Source organism: Scylla paramamosain, chromosome 45, assembly GCF_035594125.1.
Source record: "Scylla paramamosain isolate STU-SP2022 chromosome 45, ASM3559412v1, whole genome shotgun sequence".
Lineage (NCBI taxonomy): Eukaryota > Metazoa > Arthropoda > Malacostraca > Decapoda > Portunidae > Scylla > Scylla paramamosain.
The window spans coordinates 10549049-10571104 of record NC_087195.1 but is presented as its reverse complement, the minus strand read 5'-3'; the positions used below and the strand labels follow the sequence as shown (position 1 = coordinate 10571104).

Sequence of the window (22056 nt, the reverse complement as noted above, 5' to 3'; positions counted from 1 at the left end):
TACTTTCTCTATCGTCATTTTCGATCCAAAGCTGGATGCTGCGTTTATGTGCGCAATGACTTAACCTGCTCTCGTGCCCACGCTCTTGAATCTTCCGAGTTCTCCACCATCTGGCTACGACTACAGAGTCACTCTCATACTAAATCTATCTGTGTTGTATACCTCTCACCTAACTCCTCTGACTATAAGAAATTCTTTGACTATTTAACTACCAAAGTGGAGCACATTCTGACCCTCTTCCCTTTTGCAGAGATCTCCATTCTTGGAGACTTCAATGTTCACCACCAGCTTTGGCTTTCCTCTCCCTTCACTGACCATCCTGGTGAACTAGCCTACAACTTTGCTATCCTCCATGACCTAGAGCAATTGGTGCAACACCCTACTCGTATTCCTGACCGTCTTGGAGATACGCCCAACATTCTTGACCTTTTCCTGACCTCTAATCCTTCTGCTTATGCTGTCACCCTTTCTTCTCCGTTGGGCTCCTCCGATCACATTCTCATATATATAGGACATATTCTCATATATAGGACATCTTGTCCTATCACTCCAATCCCTCCTCAGGATCCTCCTAAGCGAAGGTGCCTCTGGCGTTTTGCCTCTGCTAGTTGGGGGACCTGAGGAGGTATTTTGCTGATTTTCCTTGGAATGACTACTGCTTCCGTGTCAGAGACCCGTCTTTGTGTGCTGAGCGCATAACAGAGGTGATAGTGTCTGGCATGGAGGCGTACATTCCTCACTCTTTTTCTCGTCCTAAACCTTCTAAACCTTGGTTTAACACAGCTTGTTCTCGTGCTATACATGATAGAGAGGTGGCCCACAAAAGGTACTTAAGCCTTCCATCACCAGAATCTCATGCACTTTATATTTCTGCCCGGAACCATGCCAAGTCTGTTCTCCAACTAGCCAAAAACTCTTTCATTAACAGAAAATGTCAAAACCTTTCAAGATCTAACTCCCCTCGTGATTTTTGGCATCTAGTCAAAAATATCTCCAATAACTTTGCTTCTTCTTCTTTCCCTCCTCTATTTCAACCAGATGGCACCACTGCTATCACATCTATTTCTAAAGCTGAACTCTTTGCTCAAACCTTTGCTAAAAACTGTACCTTGGACGATTCTGGGCTTGTTCCTCCCTCTCCTCCACCCTCTGACTACTTCATGCCACCTATTAAAATTCTTCACAATGATGTTTTCCGTGCCCTCGCTGGCCTAAACCCTCGGAAGGCTTATGGACCTGATGGGGGTCCCTCTTATTGTTCTCCGAAACTGTGCCTCCGTGCTTCCACCTTGCCTAGTCAAACTCTTTCAGCTCTGTCTGTCAACATCTACCTTTCCTTCTTGCTGGAAGTTTGCCTACATTCAACCTGTTCCTAAAAAGGGTGACCGTTCTAATCTCTCAGACTACCCTCCTATTGCTTTAATTTCCTGTCTATCTAAAGTTTTTGAATCTATCCTCAACAGGAAGATTCTTAAACATCTATCACTTCACAACCTTCTATCTGATCGCCAGTATGGGTTTCGTCAAGGCCGCTCTACTGGTGATCTTCTGGCTTTCCTTACTGAGTCTTGGTCATCCTCTTTTAGAGATTTTGGTGAAACTTTTGCTGTTGCCTTGGACATATCAAAAGCTTTTGATAGAGTCTGGCACAAAGCTTTGATTTCCAAACTACCCTCCTACGGTTTCTATCCTTCTCTCTGTAACTTCATCTCAAGTTTCCTTTCTGACCGTTCTATTGCTGCTGTGGTAGACGATCACTGTTCTTCTCCTAAATCTATTAACACTGGTGTTCCTCAGGGTTCTGTCCTGTCACCCACTCTCTTCTTATTATTCATTAATGATCTTCTAAACCAAACTTCTTGCCCTATCCACTCCTACGCTGATGATACCACCCTGCACTTTTCCACGTCTTTTCATAGACGTCCAACCCTTCAAGAGGTAAACATATCACGCAGGGAAGCCACAGAACGCCTGACTTCCGAACTTTCTAAAATTTCTGATTGGGGCACAGCAAACTTGATATTGTTCAATGCCTCAAAAACTCAATTCCTCCATCTATCAATTCGACACAACCTTCCAGACAACTATCCCCTCTTCTTCAATGACACTCAACTGTCCCCCCTCTTCTACACTGAACATCCTCGGTCTGTCCTTTACTTATAATCTGAATTTCAGATCTCATCTCTAGCTAAAACAGCTTCTATGAAGTTAGATGTTCTGAGACGTCTCCGCCAGTTTTTCTCACTCCATGTATGGAGTATGCTTCACATGTCTGGGGGGTTCCACTCATACTGCTCTTCTAGACAGGGTGGAATCAAAAGCTTTTCATCTCATCAACTCCTCTCCTCTAACTGACTGTCTTCAGCCTCTCTCTCACCGCCGCAATGTTGCATATCTAGCTGTCTTCTACCGCTATTTTCATGCTAACTGCTCTTCTGATCTTGCTAACTGCATGCCTCCCCTCCTTCCGCGGCCTCGCTACACAAGACTTTCTTCTTTCTCTCACCCCTATTCTGTCCACCTCTCTAACACAAGAGTTAACCAGTATTCTCAATTGTTCATCCCTTTCTCTGGTAAACTCTGGAACTCCCTGCCTGCTTCTGTATTTCCACCTTCCTATGACTTGAATTCCTTCAAGAGGGAGGTTTCAAGACACTTATTCATCAATTTTTGACCACTGCTTTGACCCTTCTATGGGACTGGCATTTCAGTGGGGATTTTTTTTTATTAGATTTTTGTTGCCCTAGGCCAGTGTCCTTCCTACATAAAAAAAAAAAAAACACAGGAGTTAGCAGCTAGAATAAGAAGAATAAATATTGGGGTGAGTGTGGGGAATAATATACTATGTGCTTTTTTATGCAGATGATATAGCGGTTATGAGTGAATTGACAGATGAGCTTCAGAGTTTGTTGGATGTTGTGGATGGGTATGGAAAAGACTTTGGAGTGAGTTTAGCAGTGAGAAAAGCAAGGTAATGATTATGAATAGATCAGAGGATGAAAGCAATTCAGTGTGGGGAATGGTAGGGATTGAGTTGCAACAGACAGATGAATGCAAGTATCTAGGGATGTGGCTAAGTCCGAATGGCTGTGTGATGGCGAAGAATGAAAAGATACGCATGGTGAACCAGTGGGTGGGTCGACTAGGAAGTGCAGCAAGGATGAGAGCGAGTAAATATGACGCATTACAAGAAGTATGGAAGAGCGTGGTTGTTCCAAGCATTATGTATGGTATGGGTGTGATTCCATGGAATGAGAATGAATTAGAAAAGTTAGAAATAGGGCAGAGTAGAGTAGCAAAAATGGCACTGAATACACTTAGGTATGCAGTGATAGAGGCTTTGAGGGAAGACATGGGCTAGTTTAGAAAGAGATATTTAAAGGCAACCCTGAGATACAAGGCTAGTTTAGAGCAAATGGATGATGCAAGATTAGTGAGAAAGGTGTTTCTATGGAATGTTATGAGTAGCAAGTAGGGGAAGAAGTGTGTTAGGATGGCAGTAAGGAATGGCTTGGAAACTAGTTGGGCTTTTCAGCAGCTTGAGGGGGTAACATGTTGAGAGTGACTGAAGTATGATTGCTAGAAATGGAGGGGGTCTAGAATGGGATGTAAGAAAGTGAAAGTGAGATAGATAGAGTGAAACGTTGTCTTAGTTAGCCCTCAAGTGTAGCGCGGCTCTCAAAGAACATGGAGCAGTTTCACTAGTAACTAAAACAAACACTAAAAAATCTTTCGTAAAATCGTATCACATAATACAATGCATGCAATTAAAATCAAAAGTCAGGTAAGGTATTGTGTTCCAATTAAATCATATTGTATTTCATTGTATTGCTTGTAACATTAGATAACACTATCGTAATTTGTACAGGGTTTGTCGGGGCATGTCAGAATGATGAAGACAGGAAGAGGATGGATGGTGTTGCTGTTGGGACTGTGTGGGAAGACGAATGAAAGGATGATTGAGGCAGTGTAGGAGTTCCTGGAGAAAATGTGGAGTGCTAGATGTAGGAACTAGTTGTGTGAAAGATGATGCTTGTTTTTCTGTCTGCTTTCTCTCTCTCTCTCTCTCTCTCTCTCTCTCTCTCTCTCTCTCTCTTCTACAGGAGTTGCCACTATAAAGGCCTGATTCAAGACTAATCCCGAGCCACCTGTAGCACCATGATCAAGAATAAAATTAAGACTGGATTTGTGGGAGGGACGTTAGTATCAGAGAGAGAGAGAGAGAGAGAGAGAGTAACAATAATAATATTAGTCTCGTATCCTTTCCCGTCATCTACCAGCTGACTGCATTCTAACATTTGTGAGTCCACCAAATACTATGTCGCATTGAACTTTTGTGGGAAGGAGGCCAGACAAGTGGATGAGGGAACGAGGGGGATAGTCACTAGGCAAAGTTAATCGAGATATTGGTGGAGGAGAAAGAAGAGAGAACAAAGTGAAAGTTCTTGTCTGTTTAGCTTCAGTTGTATTTCAGCGGTGAAAAGAATAAAAAAAAAGTTTGGGGAAGTGGAAGGAAAAAAAATAGGGAATACGAAAGAGAGAGAGGAAAATAGGAAATAGGAGAGGGAATGACGGAAAAATAAGGAAAATCTGGGGTTAAGGAAACGGTAGGAAAGAAGAGCGACGGAAGGGAAAGGAAACGGAAGAGGAGATGAGGAGGAAACAAAAAAGAACAAATGAGAGGTAAATCTGTACTTTATGTCAGTCTGTCCTTACGCTGTTGGTTTTACTTTTGGTTCTTTGTACACCATTCACACGAGTTTAAGGCTTATATTCGCTGGAAATGCTTAGTTTTTGTGTTCCCTCTCCCCTCCACCCACAGGCAGGGAGAACTGGAAAACAAACGATTTCTGACAAGAATCAGGCCCAAAAATATCCCCAAAAAAGTAAAATCAAGAAAATGTTTAACCAAATTTAACTAACCTAACTTAACCTGGTATTCTCTTACACCAGTCTCAACATGGCTTTTCTTACCCTTATCATTGTATGAAGCTCTTTTAGATTAATTTCCACCATATATATATATATATATATATATATATATATATATATATATATATATATATATATATATATATATATATATATATATATATATATACCAACTGCAAATTGCTTATAATACTGACAGCAATTTTTTTAAGATTTATCTGTTTGGGGAAGCAATTTTACTTGCTGCCAAGACAACGCCAAGAAGTAACACACCCACATGTGTGATGGACAGGTGGAAGCGTAGGCACACTGGTGAGGGTGTGTTTATCCATGTGCGTATGTCACATCTGTTATACAAGCATGAAACTAGTCACAGTGATTGGTTCTTTTGTTTAAGGATGCAGCTGCTGGCCAATTAAAAAATCCAGAATTAATTTAGCCAATCATAGTGTTTTATTTCATCCTGTGGGGAGAGAAGCAGCTCGGTTTGAAATATTTGAATTAGTCTGAAGAAGATGTCTGTCAGCAGTGGGTGCTGCTTCAGTTATTTCCAGCTCGTCATTAGATTTTACGAAGATAAACAAGGTAATAACCATATTAATTTCTTAACTTTACCAGTCAGGTTAGGTTAGGTTAGGCTAGTTTAGTTAGGTTAAGTTAGTTTAGTTAATTTATGCTAATTTAGTTTGGTTAGTTTAGTTAGGTTAGTTTAGTTAGGTTAGGTTAGTTTGGTTAGGTTAGATTAGTCTTGCTAGGTTGGGTTAGGTGGTGGTGGTGGTGGCAGTGGTGACAGCCAGCTGGCGGCCATGAGCTAGCAGTACCCAGTCCTCTTGTGGGGAACAAGTGAGTGAATGTTACTGCTGTTACTTATTTGTGAGGATGAAATTATTTTTTTCTGGTAGGTTTCAGTCAGTTTTACATTAATCTGCTTTGTTTTTATCACAAAATATTAGTTTCTGATGGGAGGTGAGGGATAAGAAATAAAAACTCATAATTTCTAGGAAAACAACTTGCAGATTCATTCAAAATAGGCTGAAAACTATCAGAAAAATCATTTCATCTGGAATAGAGAGACTGGTGCAAGAGTAAAAAATTATCTCAGCTAACAAACTTAACCTAACTAACCTAACCCAGTCTAACCTAACCTAACTTAGTAACATACGAGTACATACTTCATCAGTTTTCATTATTGCTGGAGTTGTTGGCTGAAAGTAAGGGAACTATTAAATGTGGTTGGAGCATTCAGTAGTAGTACTGAAAAAAGATCAGTAGGTGGCCACAGTGAGATGTGAGGTGAACAGCTCCACCATGACAGCCCTTCTGTGTGGGCCAAATAATAATTGAGAAATTCTTAGCTCAAAAACTATTAGATTGTGCCAGAAAGTCTATAGACAAAAAATGTCTTACAAAAGTCTCAATTATCATATAAACTGATAATACTGAGGAAAAATATGGAAGAGAAATGAAAAATAAAATAAGAAAGGTAGAGAAAAGATAGAGAAGGCAAAGATATTGGTAATGATTTCATATTCAGTAATGCACTTTTATACCTATGTATTTTGATATGATAAGAATAAAAGTCATATCAGAAACAATTGGACATGCCTTGCCTTGCCTTGCCTTGCCTTGCCTTGCCTTGCCTTGCCTGTCTTACCTCCTCTTTTGCATATTATATGATAGCACATTAAGAACATAAGAACATAAGAAATAAGGGAAGCTACAAGAAGCGACCAGACTTACACATGGCAGTCCCTGTATGAAATATACCTACCTATTTCCACCTATCATCCCCATTCATAAACCCGTCTAATCTTCTCTTAAAGCTCCGTAATGTCTTAGCACTAACAGCGTGAATACTGAGTCCGTTCCACTCATCTACCACTCTATTTGAGAACCAATTTCTTCCTATCTTTTTCTTAAACCTAAATTTTTCAAGCTTGAACCTGTTATTTCTTGTTCTATCCTGATTGTTGATCCTAAGAATTTTGTTTACATCCCCCTTGTTGTAACCCTTATACCACTTAAAGACTTCTATCAGGTCCCCTCTTAACCTACGTCTCTCTAAAGAATGCAAATTTAACAGCTACATTGTTGGTAATGATTAGGTTAGGTTAACTGAGGCTGCTTTAGGTTAGGTTTAGGTAGTTATCAAAGGTCATTGCTTGGATATCTTGAGAGGAAGTTAAACAGTCCAAGAGGGGAATAAGAATGAGGGAAATGTCTAGAAAAAAGTCTTGCCCTAATTCTTGTATTAATGTGTTATTTTTTTGCCATGAGTCAAGTGCATTTTGTAGTGGGTGTGGCACTGTCCTTGTGACACCTCACTTGTGGTTATTAATCCTGTTGGGTTGATACCTCTTCTCAAACTGGTATATTTTCCATGTTCTATTCAATATTTTGGTGATATTTTTTTGTATTTTAGGTTTCTTCTTGCTATTTTATTACATTATGCACACCTCTTCCAGCCTTCAGGTACAGTCAGGTACATACTTAGCACTGCAGCAGCCCAGGGCAGTCAGGACACACAACAGGGATCCACAACTGCTATCATTGTCAGTTAATTTAGCTAGTGGGAGTGAGGCATGCACACACGACACCTGTCTGGACTCATCAGACTACCAAGAGAGGGAAGGGCAGCAGAACACTGTTTCACTCGCACCCCTGTCTTTGTTGCCCGCACAGAGCAGGCACAGGACACGAAGCACACTGACATGCTACATTACAAGTGAGGCTTGTACCACCAGTTTCACTCAGCAAAGCATCTATATTGTTGGGTAGCAGTATAATAGCTGTATTAAATTCCCCTTTCCTTCTCCTTTTCCTTTCCTTTATATTTTTTCTTTCTAATTTCAGTTCCCTTTTTTTCTATGTATGAAAGATCACTGTCCATATTTTGTCCTAACTCAATAATAGTGTAGGTTAGTAGGGAGCCGTTCTCCATGACCTGCACCACTGCAGGATCATGTAGGGTCTCTTCATAGCCATGATGAGCTGGGGGTTTCTTCTGCCTCTTCCTCCTGCTGGGGCTGGAGTTGCTGCTGTGCCCCTCCCTCAATGGATGCCCTTGGCCTAAAGTTCAAGAAATTGAACTTATTATATTATTTTGGTTATAGAATCACAATATAAAAGTTTCCTGCAGAATCTGAGTCATAATTTATTTTCAATCTTACTCCACGGTCAGGGATAAATTTCTGATAAAGCTCAAAATTTCTGCAGACATGTAACTGTTTTAACAGCTACTTTTCTTTGTGCAATATATCAGGCTTAACCAAACATAACTTAAATACCTAACCTAAGATGAATTATTCAAACACAGATGATGATTTTTTGGCAAAGTGCATCCCTCTTAAGCATCAACTTCTAACCTCCCAAAAATTAAAACCTTTTGTTATGCACACCAAACTAGTTAAATCTTACTGGATCATGTGAACAACATGAACATGGTGGTCCTGAAAATATGGAAAAAAAAATCAAGAAAACACAAAGCAGAGATGCTAGATTTAAACTAAATTAAGCCTAACTGATCCAGTTAGGTTAAATTTATCTTACTGTACTTGCCAGTAACCAAGAATCTCGCTCAACAGTATCCATTGTTATGCTGAAATCTTTGCTTTGGTCACAATTAATTTAAACAGTAGGTACTCACTGTGATGGATGATTGTTGAGGTTATAGAACCTGGTAAGAACATCCTCAACAGTCTCATTGTGATCACCCAACAACTCAGCAACCTTGCAGAGTCAAGAGGGGTGGCTTCTGGCCCACCAGCACCTTCAAAAGAATGAAAAGTAATACAATAATGTTAAGCTGGAATATAACAATGTATACATAAATTGTTCTCACAAAACTTCCTCTATATTAGTTTGGCCTTGTTTATGTGCATATTCATGGTGAAATTGAATAATGTTTATGTTAGGAGCCCCCATAACATTAATGTTAGTTACATTATACTTGGTAATCATCCAGCCTTATTACTGGTCTAATCTCTTCCATTCTTTTGCATATACCTTTATATACACCTAAAAGGTAAATATAATATGGGCCACAAGTGCCACCATCACACTAATCTAACCTAGCATTACCTAACCTAACTGGTGGGAGGCCTTTGCACCTCCTGGACCCCCTTAAGGATGGTGGCACTTCTCTCCCATCTTATACTTACCTTTTAGTTGTATTTAAAGGTATATGCAAAAGAATGGAAGGGATTAGACCAGTAACAAGGCTGGGAAAGGACTACAAAATTACCTTATACTTCAATACCTGTATATAATACAGTGGAACCTCAGTTTTTTTACTTGATTTGTTCCTGAATGCCTTTTGAAATCCAAAATGTTTGAAAACCAAAACTATTTTCCCCATAGGAATCAATGTAAAATAGATTAATCCATTCTCAGACACCAGTCCACCCAGTTGTGGCTTGTGGTAAAAAAAATTTGGGGCTGCATAATAATTTCAGATTACAATACTTATGAGGCCATGCTGTTGGCAGTTTTATTTGAATCACAAATGTATCTTTTTATACTCATAGGCTCATAATTTAAAATTTTTGTGTTGCCAAAGCTATGAGGAACATTTATCAAGTTAATTACAATATGTAATATTGAAGTAACCAGGACACTGAAACTAAACTTTGGGTGTCATGTAGGGTGCTAAAACTGGTTAATATTCATGAATCATGAACGTAATGCACTATTTGTTTAATTATCACAGAGGGTGAATAACATTACCCACTCAGGGTGATGCACAGGGTTGAAATGACTCCAGCCCTGCTACAGTCTGGCTGGCACTACGCCAATCCTGGAAGAAGCATTTTATTCTGGAATTAATTTATCAAATCTGGTAGCATTTTGTGTTAGAAAATTATAGAAAAAAAAACATTAAAAAATACTGAATGGAATATAAAAGCATAATATTATTTATTTGTATAAAATATATTATATGAATTGTATAAAATATTATATGAGTAAATCATTCATCTGCTTGGCAAGGCTGAGACAGGGAGATCTGCAGCCTTATGGACCAGCCGCCCCTGGGTCTATCATGTCTTAGTGAGTAATGACCGATGCTCCATTGCTAAGATGGCTGCTCCAAAACATCTCGTTTAGAAATTTTCTTTCCAGAAAGGATGTATTGAATGATTTTAGTGACACAGAACTCATCAAAAGATATTGTTTAGACCATGCAGGCATTCTCTTTGTCAGTGATCAAGTGAAGGAAGCCTTATAGAGTGACACTGAGAGGAGTAACCCACTTGCTGCCGAAATGAAGGTGATCATAACACTTAGACATCTTGCTGCTGGGAAAAGCTACTGGGAAAATGCAGTTGTGCAGCAGTGATGGCATTGTGGGTCATAGAGAGAGCCACAGGAAGCTCAGGATTACTCCTGAGCGGTGAACCTTGTTTGTTTACATTGAGGTTCTTCAATGGGATCACATTCAACTTACTTCAAAGATTGAATTACTGTCTTACTCTCGGTGTCTCTCCTCCAAATATATAAAAATGAAGGAAATATTTATAGAAACTATAAATTACTAATAAATGGTAGCTTTTGCTATGTCTTGTGGTATTTGAAATCAAGTAACTTTGAAAACCAAATTATGATACAGCAACCAAAGTAATTATGAGTTAAAACAAATTGTTTAAAAAGGGAGACATTCAATAACCAAGGTTACACTGTATATAGTTGGTAATATTATTGAAATATTGTGTACAGTAAGACAACAGCTATTAGCCCAGTACCTGCATTTATTGGTCAGTACAGCAAAATAACTCGCCTGGCTTGAAGAGGAGGGAAAACAGCTTAGTTTCCACCTCCCGTCTTGCCCTCACTGTGTCTTGGTTGGTGGCACTTCTGGTACTTGTGACCGCAACCCCATGCACGCTTTTTCTCTGAGTTGATCAGCTGAGGCTTGAAGTGGCCATTTATGATAAAAATACTGCTCTTGGTTGGCATTCACAAGGGGAGACTCTCCTCCTAGCTCCAATTGGGCTTCCTCTTCTTAGTAGCCTTCTCAATTCCTGCTATGTCTTGTTGTTTACATGTGGCTTGTGTGACCATTGAACAGTGACCACCAAGCAGTGATCAATAAGTACCACCCCATAACATCATAGATTCATTATTTTATGCATTTTATTTATCATTAATTATTTAAAGAATAGTAAACAAATTAAATTAGTCGTTTTCATGCTCCAGTTTTCTTATTATTCTAATTTTTATGTTGGTAAGCTGCTATCCTTAGCACTGTTTAGCAGCAAGAAACAAACAACTAGTTTGTTAACCAACATTTGTTAGTTAAGGCTAACAGAAGAGTTTTATGTATATGGGCCCAGGAAATTAACCCCTGACCAGGAGGACAAGACAGTGCCTCAGATGTCAGGACCATGGCAGTCACTGAATCCTCAAGATAATTTTGGGGGCCTTTATATTCTCAGTCACTAGCTAAGATTGAGATGTCTCACCTCAACCAGCCTTTGAGCATCAGTTATTCTTAATATAACAATGCCATAAATTCCTGTCATCAAAGTTTGCTGTGGTCACAGTGATACCAATATATCTCTCAATTGTTTAGTGAGGCTGTCAGCTGCTGCTTTCTGACTCCCTCAAATTTTGGATAATCCTTTTGGCTCAACTCTTTAGGAACTGGTACCTTCAAAGGGATTCTTTCCCTGCCTTGTAGAATTAGGCCAGAGCTCTTTTACATGAAGAAAAAAAAAAAAAAACCTGCTAAGGATATATAATGACTGGCTAGTGATTGTTTGTTTAATTGACAGATGTGTGCCACTCAAATTGTCCGTCCTCACAAGAATTCCCAGCAAGATATTTCAAGAAAGTCTGTTACCCTTGAGAACAAGGATGAGGTCTGCATCAAGGCTTGGCAATGTAGACTGGTATGGATGACACTATGTACAAGCCCAGGTAAGATAAAGTTACTGTGTATTCTTTTCTCTTTCCAGTTTTCTGTACTTTAATAATAATGATATATAATGATAATATGAATAGAGGAGGCAGTAGACACCTGACAAAATTATTCAGAATTCAAGATTAAATACGATGACTCCTACACCAGCCTCGGAGTCCCTGTCTGGGGAGGGGCCCACAAATGTTCCCAGATTGGACTGCTCTTCTGGTATCAACCCTAAGTGTCTTTACACTACCCCCCCTCAACTTCTTCATTAACTTCTGCAACATTCATGGCCTTAGATCTAATTTTCATTCTGTAGAACACCACCTCTCCTCTACTAAACCTGATCTTTTCCTCATTGAAACACAGGTGTCTTAGGCCACAGACAGTAGCCTTTTTCTGTTCCCTCCTATTTTATCCTCATTTTCAATCCAAAGCTGGATATTGGGTCTATGTGCGCAACTACTTAACCTGCTCTCGTGCCCACGCTCTTGAATCATCTGAGTTTTCTACCATCTGGCTATGGCTACAGAGTCACTCTCAAACTAAATTTATCTGTGCTGTATACCTCTCACCTAACTCCTCTGACCATAAGAAATTCTTTGTCTGCTTAACTTCCAAAGTAGAGCACATTCTGACTCTCTTTCCTTTTGCAGAGATATAATTCTTGGAGATTTTAATGTTCACCACCACCTTTGGCTTTCCTCTCCCTTCATTGACCATCCTGATGAACTAGCCTTTAACTTTGCTATCCTCCATGATCTAGAGCAACTGGTGCAACACCCTACTTATATTCCTGACCGTCTTGGAGATATGGTTTATGTTGTGGCCATTCTACTGATGATCTTCTGGTTTTCCTTACTGAGTCCTGGTCATCCTCTTTTAGGGACTTTGGTGAAACTCTTGTTATTGCTCTAGACATATCTAAAACTTTTGATAGAGCCCGGCACAAAGCTTTGATTTCCAAACACCATCCTGTAACATCATCTGAAGTTTCCTTTCTGACCATTCTATTGCTTCTGTAGTAGATGGTCACTGTTCATCTCCTAAATCTATTAATAGTGATGTTCCTCAGGGTTCTGTCCTGTCACCCACCCTCTTCCTGTTATTCATCAATAACCTTCTAAACCAAACTTCTCATCCTATCCACTCCTATGCTGATGGTACCACCCTGCACTTTTCCACGTCTTTTCATAGATGCCGAATCCTTCAGGAAGTAAACAGTTCTTGCAGGGAAGCCACAGAATGCCTGACTTTTGATCTCTCTAAAATTTCTGATTGGGGCAGAGCAAACTTAGTATTGTTCAATGCTTCAAAAATTCAATTCTTTCATCTAACAACTCAATACAACTTTCCAGACAACTATCCACTTTTCTTCATTTACACTCATTTTTTTTTTTTTTTTTATGCAGGAGGGACACCAGCCAAGTGCAACAAAGATACAATTAAGAAAAAAAAAAGGCCCACTGAGATGCCAGTCCTTCAATAGGGTCCAAGGCAGCAGTCAAAAAATCAAAGGATAAGTGTCTTGAAACCTCCCTCTTGAAAGAATTCAAGTCATAGGAAGAAAGGAATACAGTTACAGGCAGGGAGTTCCAGAGTTTACCAGAGAAAGGGATAAATGACTAAGAATACTGTTTAACTCTTGCATTAGAGAGGTGGATAGAATAGGGGTAAGAGAAAGAAGAAAGTCTTATGCAGCGAGGCTGCAGGAGGACGGGAGGCATGCAGTTAGCACAGAAATAGCGGTAGAAGATAGCAAGAGATGCAACATTGCAGTGATGAGAAAGAGGCTGAAGACAGTCAGTTAGAAGAGAGGAGCTGATGAGATGAAAAGCTTTTGATTCCACCCTGTCTAGAAGAGTGGTATAAGTGGAACCCCCCAGACATGTGAAGCATACTCCATACATGGACGGATAAGGCCCTTGTACAGAGTTAACAGTTGGAAGGGGTGAGAAAACTGGCGGAGACATCTCAGAACACCTAGCTTCATAGAAGCTAGAGATGAGATGTGAAATTTCCAGTTCAGATTATAAGTAAAGGACAGACCAAGGATATTCAGTGTAGAAGAGGAGGACAATTGAGTGTCATTGAAGAAGAGGGGATAGTTGTCTGGAAGGTTGTGTCAAGTTGATAGATTGAGGAATTGAGTTTTTGAGGCATTGAACAATACTAAATTTGCTCTGCCCTCTCTTCTACACTGAACATCCTCAGTCTTTCCTTTACTTATAAACTAGACTAGAAACTTCACATCTCATCTCTAGCTAAAACAGTTTCTATGAAGTTAAGCATTCTGAGTTGTCTCCACCAGTTTATCTCACCCTCTCAGCTGCTAACTCTGTACAGGGGCCTTATCTATCCATGTATGGAGTATGCTTCACATGTATGGGTGGGGTTCCACTTGTACTGCTATTTTAGACAGGGTGGAATCAAAAACTTTTTGTCCTTCTTCTCTAACTGATTTTCTTCAGCTGCTTTCTCATTTCTGCCATGTTGCATCTCTTGCTATCTTCTGCTATTTTCATGCTAACTGCTCTTCTGATCTTACTAACTGCATGCCTCCCCTCTTTCCACAGCCTCACTGCACAAGACTTTCTTCTTTCTCTCAACTCTGTTCTATCCATCTCTCTAATGCACAAGTTAACCAGTATTCTCAATCTTTCATCCCTTTCTCTGGTAAACTCAGAAACTCCCTGCCTGCTTCTGTATTTCCTCCTTCCTATGACTTGAACTCTTTCTAGAGGGAGGTTTCAAGACAATTATCCTTCAATTTTTTATGATTCTCTTGATATCTCATTGTGGACTGGCACCTCAGAGGGTTCTTTTTTTTTTTTTCTTTTTTTTTTGTTTCCCTTAGCCAGTGACCAAATAGGAAAAAAATTAGTATTAATAATAATAATAATAATAATAATAATAAGGATAATGATAATAACAAAAAACTTCTGGTGCCTTTCCTTTTGACCTGTGTGTGGTGAGGTGGCTCTTTTGCTCTCTCGTTGCAGTTTGATTCTGGCTAGGTAGGTATCACTTTCTCTTTACAGTAAACACTTTGTCACTTGCCCTGTGCTGTGATAGATTTATGTCGTTGCTGCACCCACAAAGAACTTGTGGTACTTTTCCTTTTAACCTCTGTGTGGCAAGATGGTCACTGAATAATGATAATAATAATGAAAACTAGTAATAGCACCATTAATGGTGATAATATACTTGCACACTGTTCCCTTCCCAACCAAGGGTTCACCCACCACTAAACTGACATAATCAGGTATGCAATTTTGCCTCGGTTCATTTAGATTCAGGAACCAGGTTCATATATTCATAGAATTTGAGTTATTGTTATTAAGCAAATCATGTCATGATGAAATGAAGAACTATATTCTCTTATGAAAGTGTGAAATTTATCTGTTATAAATATGGAAAGTGAATGTAACCATGGATTAGATCTGGATGTGATCAGCTTTTTCATAAAAGTGTATTAAATGTTAATTAACTCTGAATTACTGGCTTATGATTTTGATGTAGTGGCTTTATACAATTGCAGCAAGAGCCACTCACTCAGGCCATAAAACACACCTTAAATCATTATCTAGTAGTTCAGTGGAGAATAGCACTTCTGGTGATGCTACAAGCTTTATTCAATTAATTCAAAGCATGTAATGATGCGCTTGTGCATTGTACTTCATCCGGCCTCCACTGAACATTGTGAAATATGAACAGGGCTAGAAGGAAGATCATAAGGAGAAAGGATGTGGCCCACCTACTGCAACACAGTAATAGCTGAGCTTATGATCTCTTGAGATAATAAACCTTCAGTACTCTTCTTTGTGTACACTTGAAAGGAGCATTGTTCTTCATGCTCACTCTGCACCCTTCCATTGTTCAACACATTATTAAAAATTTCAGAAGAGCTGTTGGGAGGAGGTAAAGAATTGGAGACAATGCACAACACATTTTTTTCATGAAAACTGATTAAGCAAAGACGGTAGTGCGAAATTTCCAGTTGACATTTTCCAGAAAAAAAGCAATCCAAGTATGTTCACTTCAAAGGAGGCAAATATATGAGTACCAGTGAAGAAGTAGGGATAGTTGTCAAGAAAGTTATGTCAAGTGATAGATGATGAAATGATAGAGTGGACTTTTGAGGAATTCAGCAATACAGTGGTTGGCATGCCACATTCAGAAATGATTGGATTATCAAAAGTTAGGCATTTTGTGGCTTCTCTGCATGAACTGTTCAACTCTTGCTGGGTAGGACAAATGACGCTGAGAAATGCAGAGTAGTGGTGTCACTAGTGTGAGAAAGGATGGGACATAAAGTTTGACTGAAGATAATTTCTGAATAATGAGTTAAGATTAGACACCTCTGTGTATAGATTCAAGAAGAATGGTGGCTGTCTACCACTTCAACAAGAGAGAGAGAGAGAGAGAGAGAGAGAGAGAGAGAGAGAGAGAGAGAGAGAGAGAGAGAGAGAGAGAGAGAGAGAGAAGAGGAGTCTTGTAATATAACCTGTAGGCTGTGCACATTAAGTACTTGTAAGTAGAAATAACAATAATAAACAAATTAGTTGGTGAACACACCTTCCTGCATCACCACCACCACCACTGCCATAGTGCACCTCAGCATATGTTTTTATGAATCATAGTTGAAATATCTTTTTTTTCCACTGCAGCAAGGTGAAGGAGACTTGGAGAGCATAGCTGACACAGCCTCAGCAGTGACCAAAGCAGCAGCAGCAGGCACATCAACTCTCACTGCAGTGCTTTGTGAAAAATATGTATCTGCAACCTCTCAGTCCCAACCCCTGGCCAGAGTGGGACATCATGGCGAAACCTGTGTGAATAGAGTAGAGGCAGCAAAAGGGGTGTGGTAACAAACCCTATGGCAGATCAGTGTGCAGTGTGTGTGCTTTGAGTAGAGACAGCAAGGAGTGGTAATAGACTCCATGGGGGCTCACTGTATATCATAAACATATCTTGTATATCATGATGGAATTTAACAAAATTGATAGAAAATATAAAAATATGTAACAAAGTAGGCAAAAGAAGTTAATTAGATAAAGAAAGAGAATGAAAGTTTAACAGTTTAAGGGGCTTGTCCAAATTGACATCAGTCTTTACTGCTCCAACAGCTACCTTATGACAACACAACACTTGACAGCCTTGTGTGGGGCACCAGCAGGAATGGCATGTGTGCAGATGCGGTAAAGGAGCCACAGCCACACAGCAGCCCCAGGATGGAAGAGGAAGACACTAGTATGAAAGTGGAAGATGACAACATTGCAGAGGTCAGAAAGTTTGAGTGTCAGGAGTGTGGGGAAATACTGAATAGCAGAAGTAAGTTTATTCAGCACTCCTTGTCTCACAGAGGAGTGGCAGTGTTCTGCTGCCAGAACTGTGAGCAGCTGTTCTATTGTGAGAAGCAGCTGGAGCAACACATTTCTCTTCACAACAAGCAAGACCGTTATGAGTGCAAGTTGTGTGGAAAGCAGTTCACCAGAGAGAGTAATCTTGATAGACACACAAAGATTCACTCAGGAAGGAAAGATTTTGCTTGTGAAACATGTGGGAAGGCATTCACCAGGAAGAGCGACCTTCAGCAACATTCAAATATTCACTTGGACTCAAAAAAATACAAGTGCAACGAGTGCGGTAAAGCATTCGCCCAGAGGGGAAATCTTGCCCGGCACCTGCTGAACATTCACCCAGGTGCGAACCAGCACAGGTGTGACGAGTGTGGCATGATGTTCACTTCTAAGAGTGATCTCAACAGGCACGTCAAAATTCACACTATTGCAAGAGGCTACAACTGTGACGTGTGTGGCAAGACATTCAATTTGCACAGTAGTTTTAAGCGACACATGAACATTCACACTCAAGAAAAGCAGTACAAATGCAGTATGTGTGAAAAAATATTTAACCACAAGAACAATCTCACCAAGCACCTCAACACACACACTGGAGAGCAGCAGTACAGGTGTGAGGTGTGTGGCAAGACACTGTACTCTCGCAGTGATCTGATGCGACACACGAACATTCACACCAGAGAAAAGGAATATAAGTGTGATGAGTGCGGTAAAATATTCTACGCCAAAGGTGACCTCACACGGCACACCAACATCCACACACAGGCAAGGATCCACGCATGTGAGGAGTGTGGCAGAACATTCACCCACCGCAGCAGCTTCAAGCAGCACATGAACATCCACACAAGAGCAGAGCAGTTCAGTTGTGATGAGTGTGACAAGGTGTTTTATCAGAAGGCCAGTCTGGTCAAGCATAAGAACATTCATGCTGGAATAAAGTACACCTGTGATGAGTGTGACAAACAGTTCAATGAGAAGAGTCACCTCAAGAGACACAAGAATGTTCATAGTAAAACTGTAAAGTAGATACTTCACTCACAGTAACAGTAATGAAGCATTTTGAAATTCGGCTTGAAAATTCTTTACTGGGAATTGTAAAATCCAAAAAATGTCCAAAATCTGTATAATTTTGAGAGGTGACACAGAATCAGTTCCACAGTGCTGTGAGAAGTTTGTTTGTGACAAAACTAAACTATTCACTAAATTTGTCATGTTTTTCCATAAATCAATGAAAGTGACACAAATAGGTTGCCAAAGTGAGAATTGATTATACTTGTATTTGGGCACTTACAGATCCTCTTTGTGACTGGAATTGTTCCACTATCATTTGCAGTTATCCCTTAATATCTGTGTGGGTTAGGTAATGGAGATACCTGTGGATGTGGAAAATGTGCAGATATCTGCTCGTCCCATTAGGAACACTCCTGAACCTGCCAGAGGTGTTACAACCACTTCATTTTATATTTATGCAATAAAAATAAAAAAATAACTATTAATATTGGCTGACCTAATCACACAACTTGTCCCAGCTTTCTCCTCCAGGCTACATGTCACTATCACTGCCAACAAAACAAATGACAGCTGAGTAACATCACTGTCTCCTCCAGGACACAGCTCTGAACCATATGATTAAAAAATACACAGGTAGTATTAACATGTCAGTTGAATTCAAAGGATGCAGTTTTAATTGAAGGATATGAGCCAGGTCCTTCAGGATTTTTTTTTTTTTCTTCCACTGAATAGCTGTTACAGTGGTGGCAGCAGTAGCAACTCTCATGTCTCATTCTTGTAGTATAAGTTCCTACTAAAGGTTCACAGCTGCTTACCTCTAGTTTAAAAAAACTGGGCTATTTTTAAATGGGTGTCATGAAAGCCTGTGTTTTGTACCAAACAGTGACACCATTGATCAGAAGGATAGATTCCTTTGTTTTATTGATGTATTTTCACAAAGGTGACTTGGGGCTCATGAAATTCTTATGGTATGTAGTGGATAGCCTTTCACAAAAGAGGCACTGAGCCACCACTGCTGCTGCTGCACAGGACACTCACATTGATGATAAGTGTCTTGAATCATCATTTGCTAGCTCATAAAGGTGATTATATTGATCTTTTTTTAAAGTGAATTGGTCTTTATGATACTTAATATATCTAAGTATCTATCTATCCATCCATCCTTCTGTCTATCTGTCTATCTATCTATATATATCAACAGCAGGTGGCAGAGACACCACTGTCACTGCTTCATTGTCAACAAAGGATAGCCATACTGACCCTGAAGACTTGACTGGATGTAATTATCATTTGCTGTAGTTCAGGAAGAGTGAGTTGCTTGAGGCACGGTATAAGTGCTGTGGGGGAGACCGGTGATGGAGGTAGTGGTGGTGGTGGAGCAAATACACACATATCTACAGTGCATGGTTAACTCTCACACTACTAGTTACAATGCTACTTACAACAGCACAAATTTATTCATGAGAGGCAGACACTAGTGTGTTTACTGTGAGAGGGACTTAAGAGTGTGTGGGAGGATCAGGTGCAAGCATGTTCTTCACCCACAAAAGTGTTTAAGAAAATACACTATTCTCAGATCTTCAACTTCCTATCCATGGGGTGCCTGCACATTTTTTTTAATCTTGTACTGGCAATGTGCAATTGTGAATGTTAATGGATGACTGTGTTCACATTTTCATGCCAGTTTAAACAGGAGCGGTACATTAATATCATAAGTAGTATTACTGTAAAACATCAATATAATTTTATCAGAATATTTAGCAATGCTTTTTTCAGCTAAATATGCATGATATATTTGACAATCAAGGTTTTGGAGTTTATAAGCAGAGTAGCACATGAACACTAGCAATCCTCAACATTTCTCAGGCTGTAATATCATCCAGCACCAGTGTGTAATAGAGGCAAGACTTCACACCAACTCACTTCATCACTCCTATCACTCACTGGGATGGTGTGTGTCTAGTTTCTTTTCCTGAATGGAAGTTGCTCTCATCTCCAAGTTCAGACTTTCCACTTCTTCATTTTCTTTGAGTGGCTGGCTGCTATTTCTTGGATCTTCCTGCTTAATTGTTATTTAATTTTATAAGTTTTTTTTTTCCAATCCCTTACTTCTCTCCTGCTTACTGTTCTAAACATTGTTTTCATGGCTCTCCTCACTCCTTTATCACTGAAGGACATACTACTCCCTGGATGACAGCCAGTAACTGGAGAAGCATAGCTGGCAGGATGGGCCAGATTGTTAAAGCATTCCTTCTCTTCCCTGAGAGATTCAATCATGAGGGATTCTCTCAGTTCCTTGAAGGCCTGCAGTACTGATAAACTGTTCCTGCCCCTTCCCTTCATGTGATTCTCCTGCTGTAAGGTTAGTATGTCAGAAGGGAGTCCTGTACACTTAACGATCTTTACTCAGCCACTACTTACCTGAAAAGAGCAAGTCTCCAAACTTTTTCACACCATTTTTAGATCAGGTAAGCCTATTTTTGTATTTTATTGTTACTTTTATAAGTTTAATGATGGAATCAACTTATGTGTGCAATAAAAGTACTGGCTTGATGCCCAGTTAACTTGAACTGAAGTGTGGCAAAATGCCTTACCTGCCAGTTTTGTCCATTTAATTGATAGGATGAGCACATTTCCTTAGCTTTTTGTCATTTGCTAGCAGTTTGGTAACAAAGGTAACCTGTAGGAGTAATATGAAGAGCATTCTGCATTCCCTTTTTTTTTTTATTTATTTATTTATTTTATTTTTTTTTACGTCAGCAAATGAATCCTCTGCTAGAGGTCGCTATCCCATGAGATACACTTTGCTGCTTCACACCCCCAAACTTTAAAGAGTATGATCATCCACATGAAAAGTGAGTTACCATTTCCTGCCACTTGAAGTGATTTAACCATGAGATACTGCATAGTGTAGGGAGGGAGTGGAGGGCATGTGAAAGCTCCCTTCTAGCAGAGGTGATTTCCTTCATAAAATTTAAAGCACATTTCAACTGACCTGTGGTAAGTGTCGTGTACTTCATGAATTAGACAATGACGAAATGCATGTACTGTGGACTATATTACCATGCTTGTTTATGCCAATTTACTGTCAAGATCATGTTATATTCTTATTTTATTGGTAGTTATAAGCTATATAATGACAAACTTAAGCTTGTGGGGGAAGATATAGGATGAAATTAGATGGAAGACTAATACAAAAAATAATAATAATAATAATCCTTCATATCTGTTTCTATAGGTTGATACAATTATGAAAACAATAGTGAAGTGTTGCGCAACTGTCATTTCAATTCATGACATTAGATATATTGTAAGTAACTCATTAAAACTAACCTCTACTTTATTCCACCAAACTTTAACTCATTACTCATCAAACCAAACTTTACCCTTATTTCACCTAACCCGTATGCTAACTTCAGCTCTCCCTTAGTGTGATCTTGGTCTCTTTCTTAATCTCTACTCCTGTTCTGTAAGGCTTTGCAAAATATGCAGCAGAAAAGCTGTTTGAGAAGATGTTGGCTACTACTGTATTATGTTAACATATGAAGCACTGAAGAGCATAACATAATTTTTAATGTTAATCATTCTCCTATTTTTTCCACATCTTCCAAAGATGGAGACTCATACAGGTGTGGGGCGTGTAGGAGAGAGTACTTGCTTTGCTTGGACCAAACTCCGACCAGTCCCCACAAAGTGAGACCAGGAGTACTTTCTCTTCTCCATATATATATATATATATATATATATATATATATATATATATATATATATATATATATATATATATATATATATATATATATATAAACACACACACACACACACACACACACAGAGAGAGAGAGAGAG

At 39.4% G+C, this 22056-nt stretch overlaps 1 protein-coding gene across 4 annotated transcripts; it reads left to right on the top strand.

Moving 5' to 3' along the window:
- Positions 1-4168: 4168 nt before the first annotated feature.
- LOC135094506 (zinc finger protein OZF-like) lies at positions 4169-18685 on the top strand. 4 transcript variants are annotated; one of them, XM_063994662.1, is made up of 3 exons: positions 4169-4300; positions 11703-11847; positions 16504-18685. In XM_063994662.1, the coding sequence occupies exon 3, from the start codon at positions 17020-17022 to the stop codon at positions 18220-18222; it is 1203 nt and encodes a 400-aa protein (XP_063850732.1). In that variant the 5' UTR covers positions 4169-4300; positions 11703-11847; positions 16504-17019; the 3' UTR covers positions 18223-18685. The 4 variants fall into 4 exon arrangements, with proteins under 4 accessions (XP_063850732.1, XP_063850733.1, XP_063850734.1 ...); XM_063994663.1 differs by lacking the exon at positions 4169-4300 and adding an exon at positions 4316-4683; XM_063994664.1 differs by lacking the exon at positions 4169-4300 and adding an exon at positions 5147-5775.
- The last annotated feature ends 3371 nt before the right edge of the window (positions 18686-22056 follow it).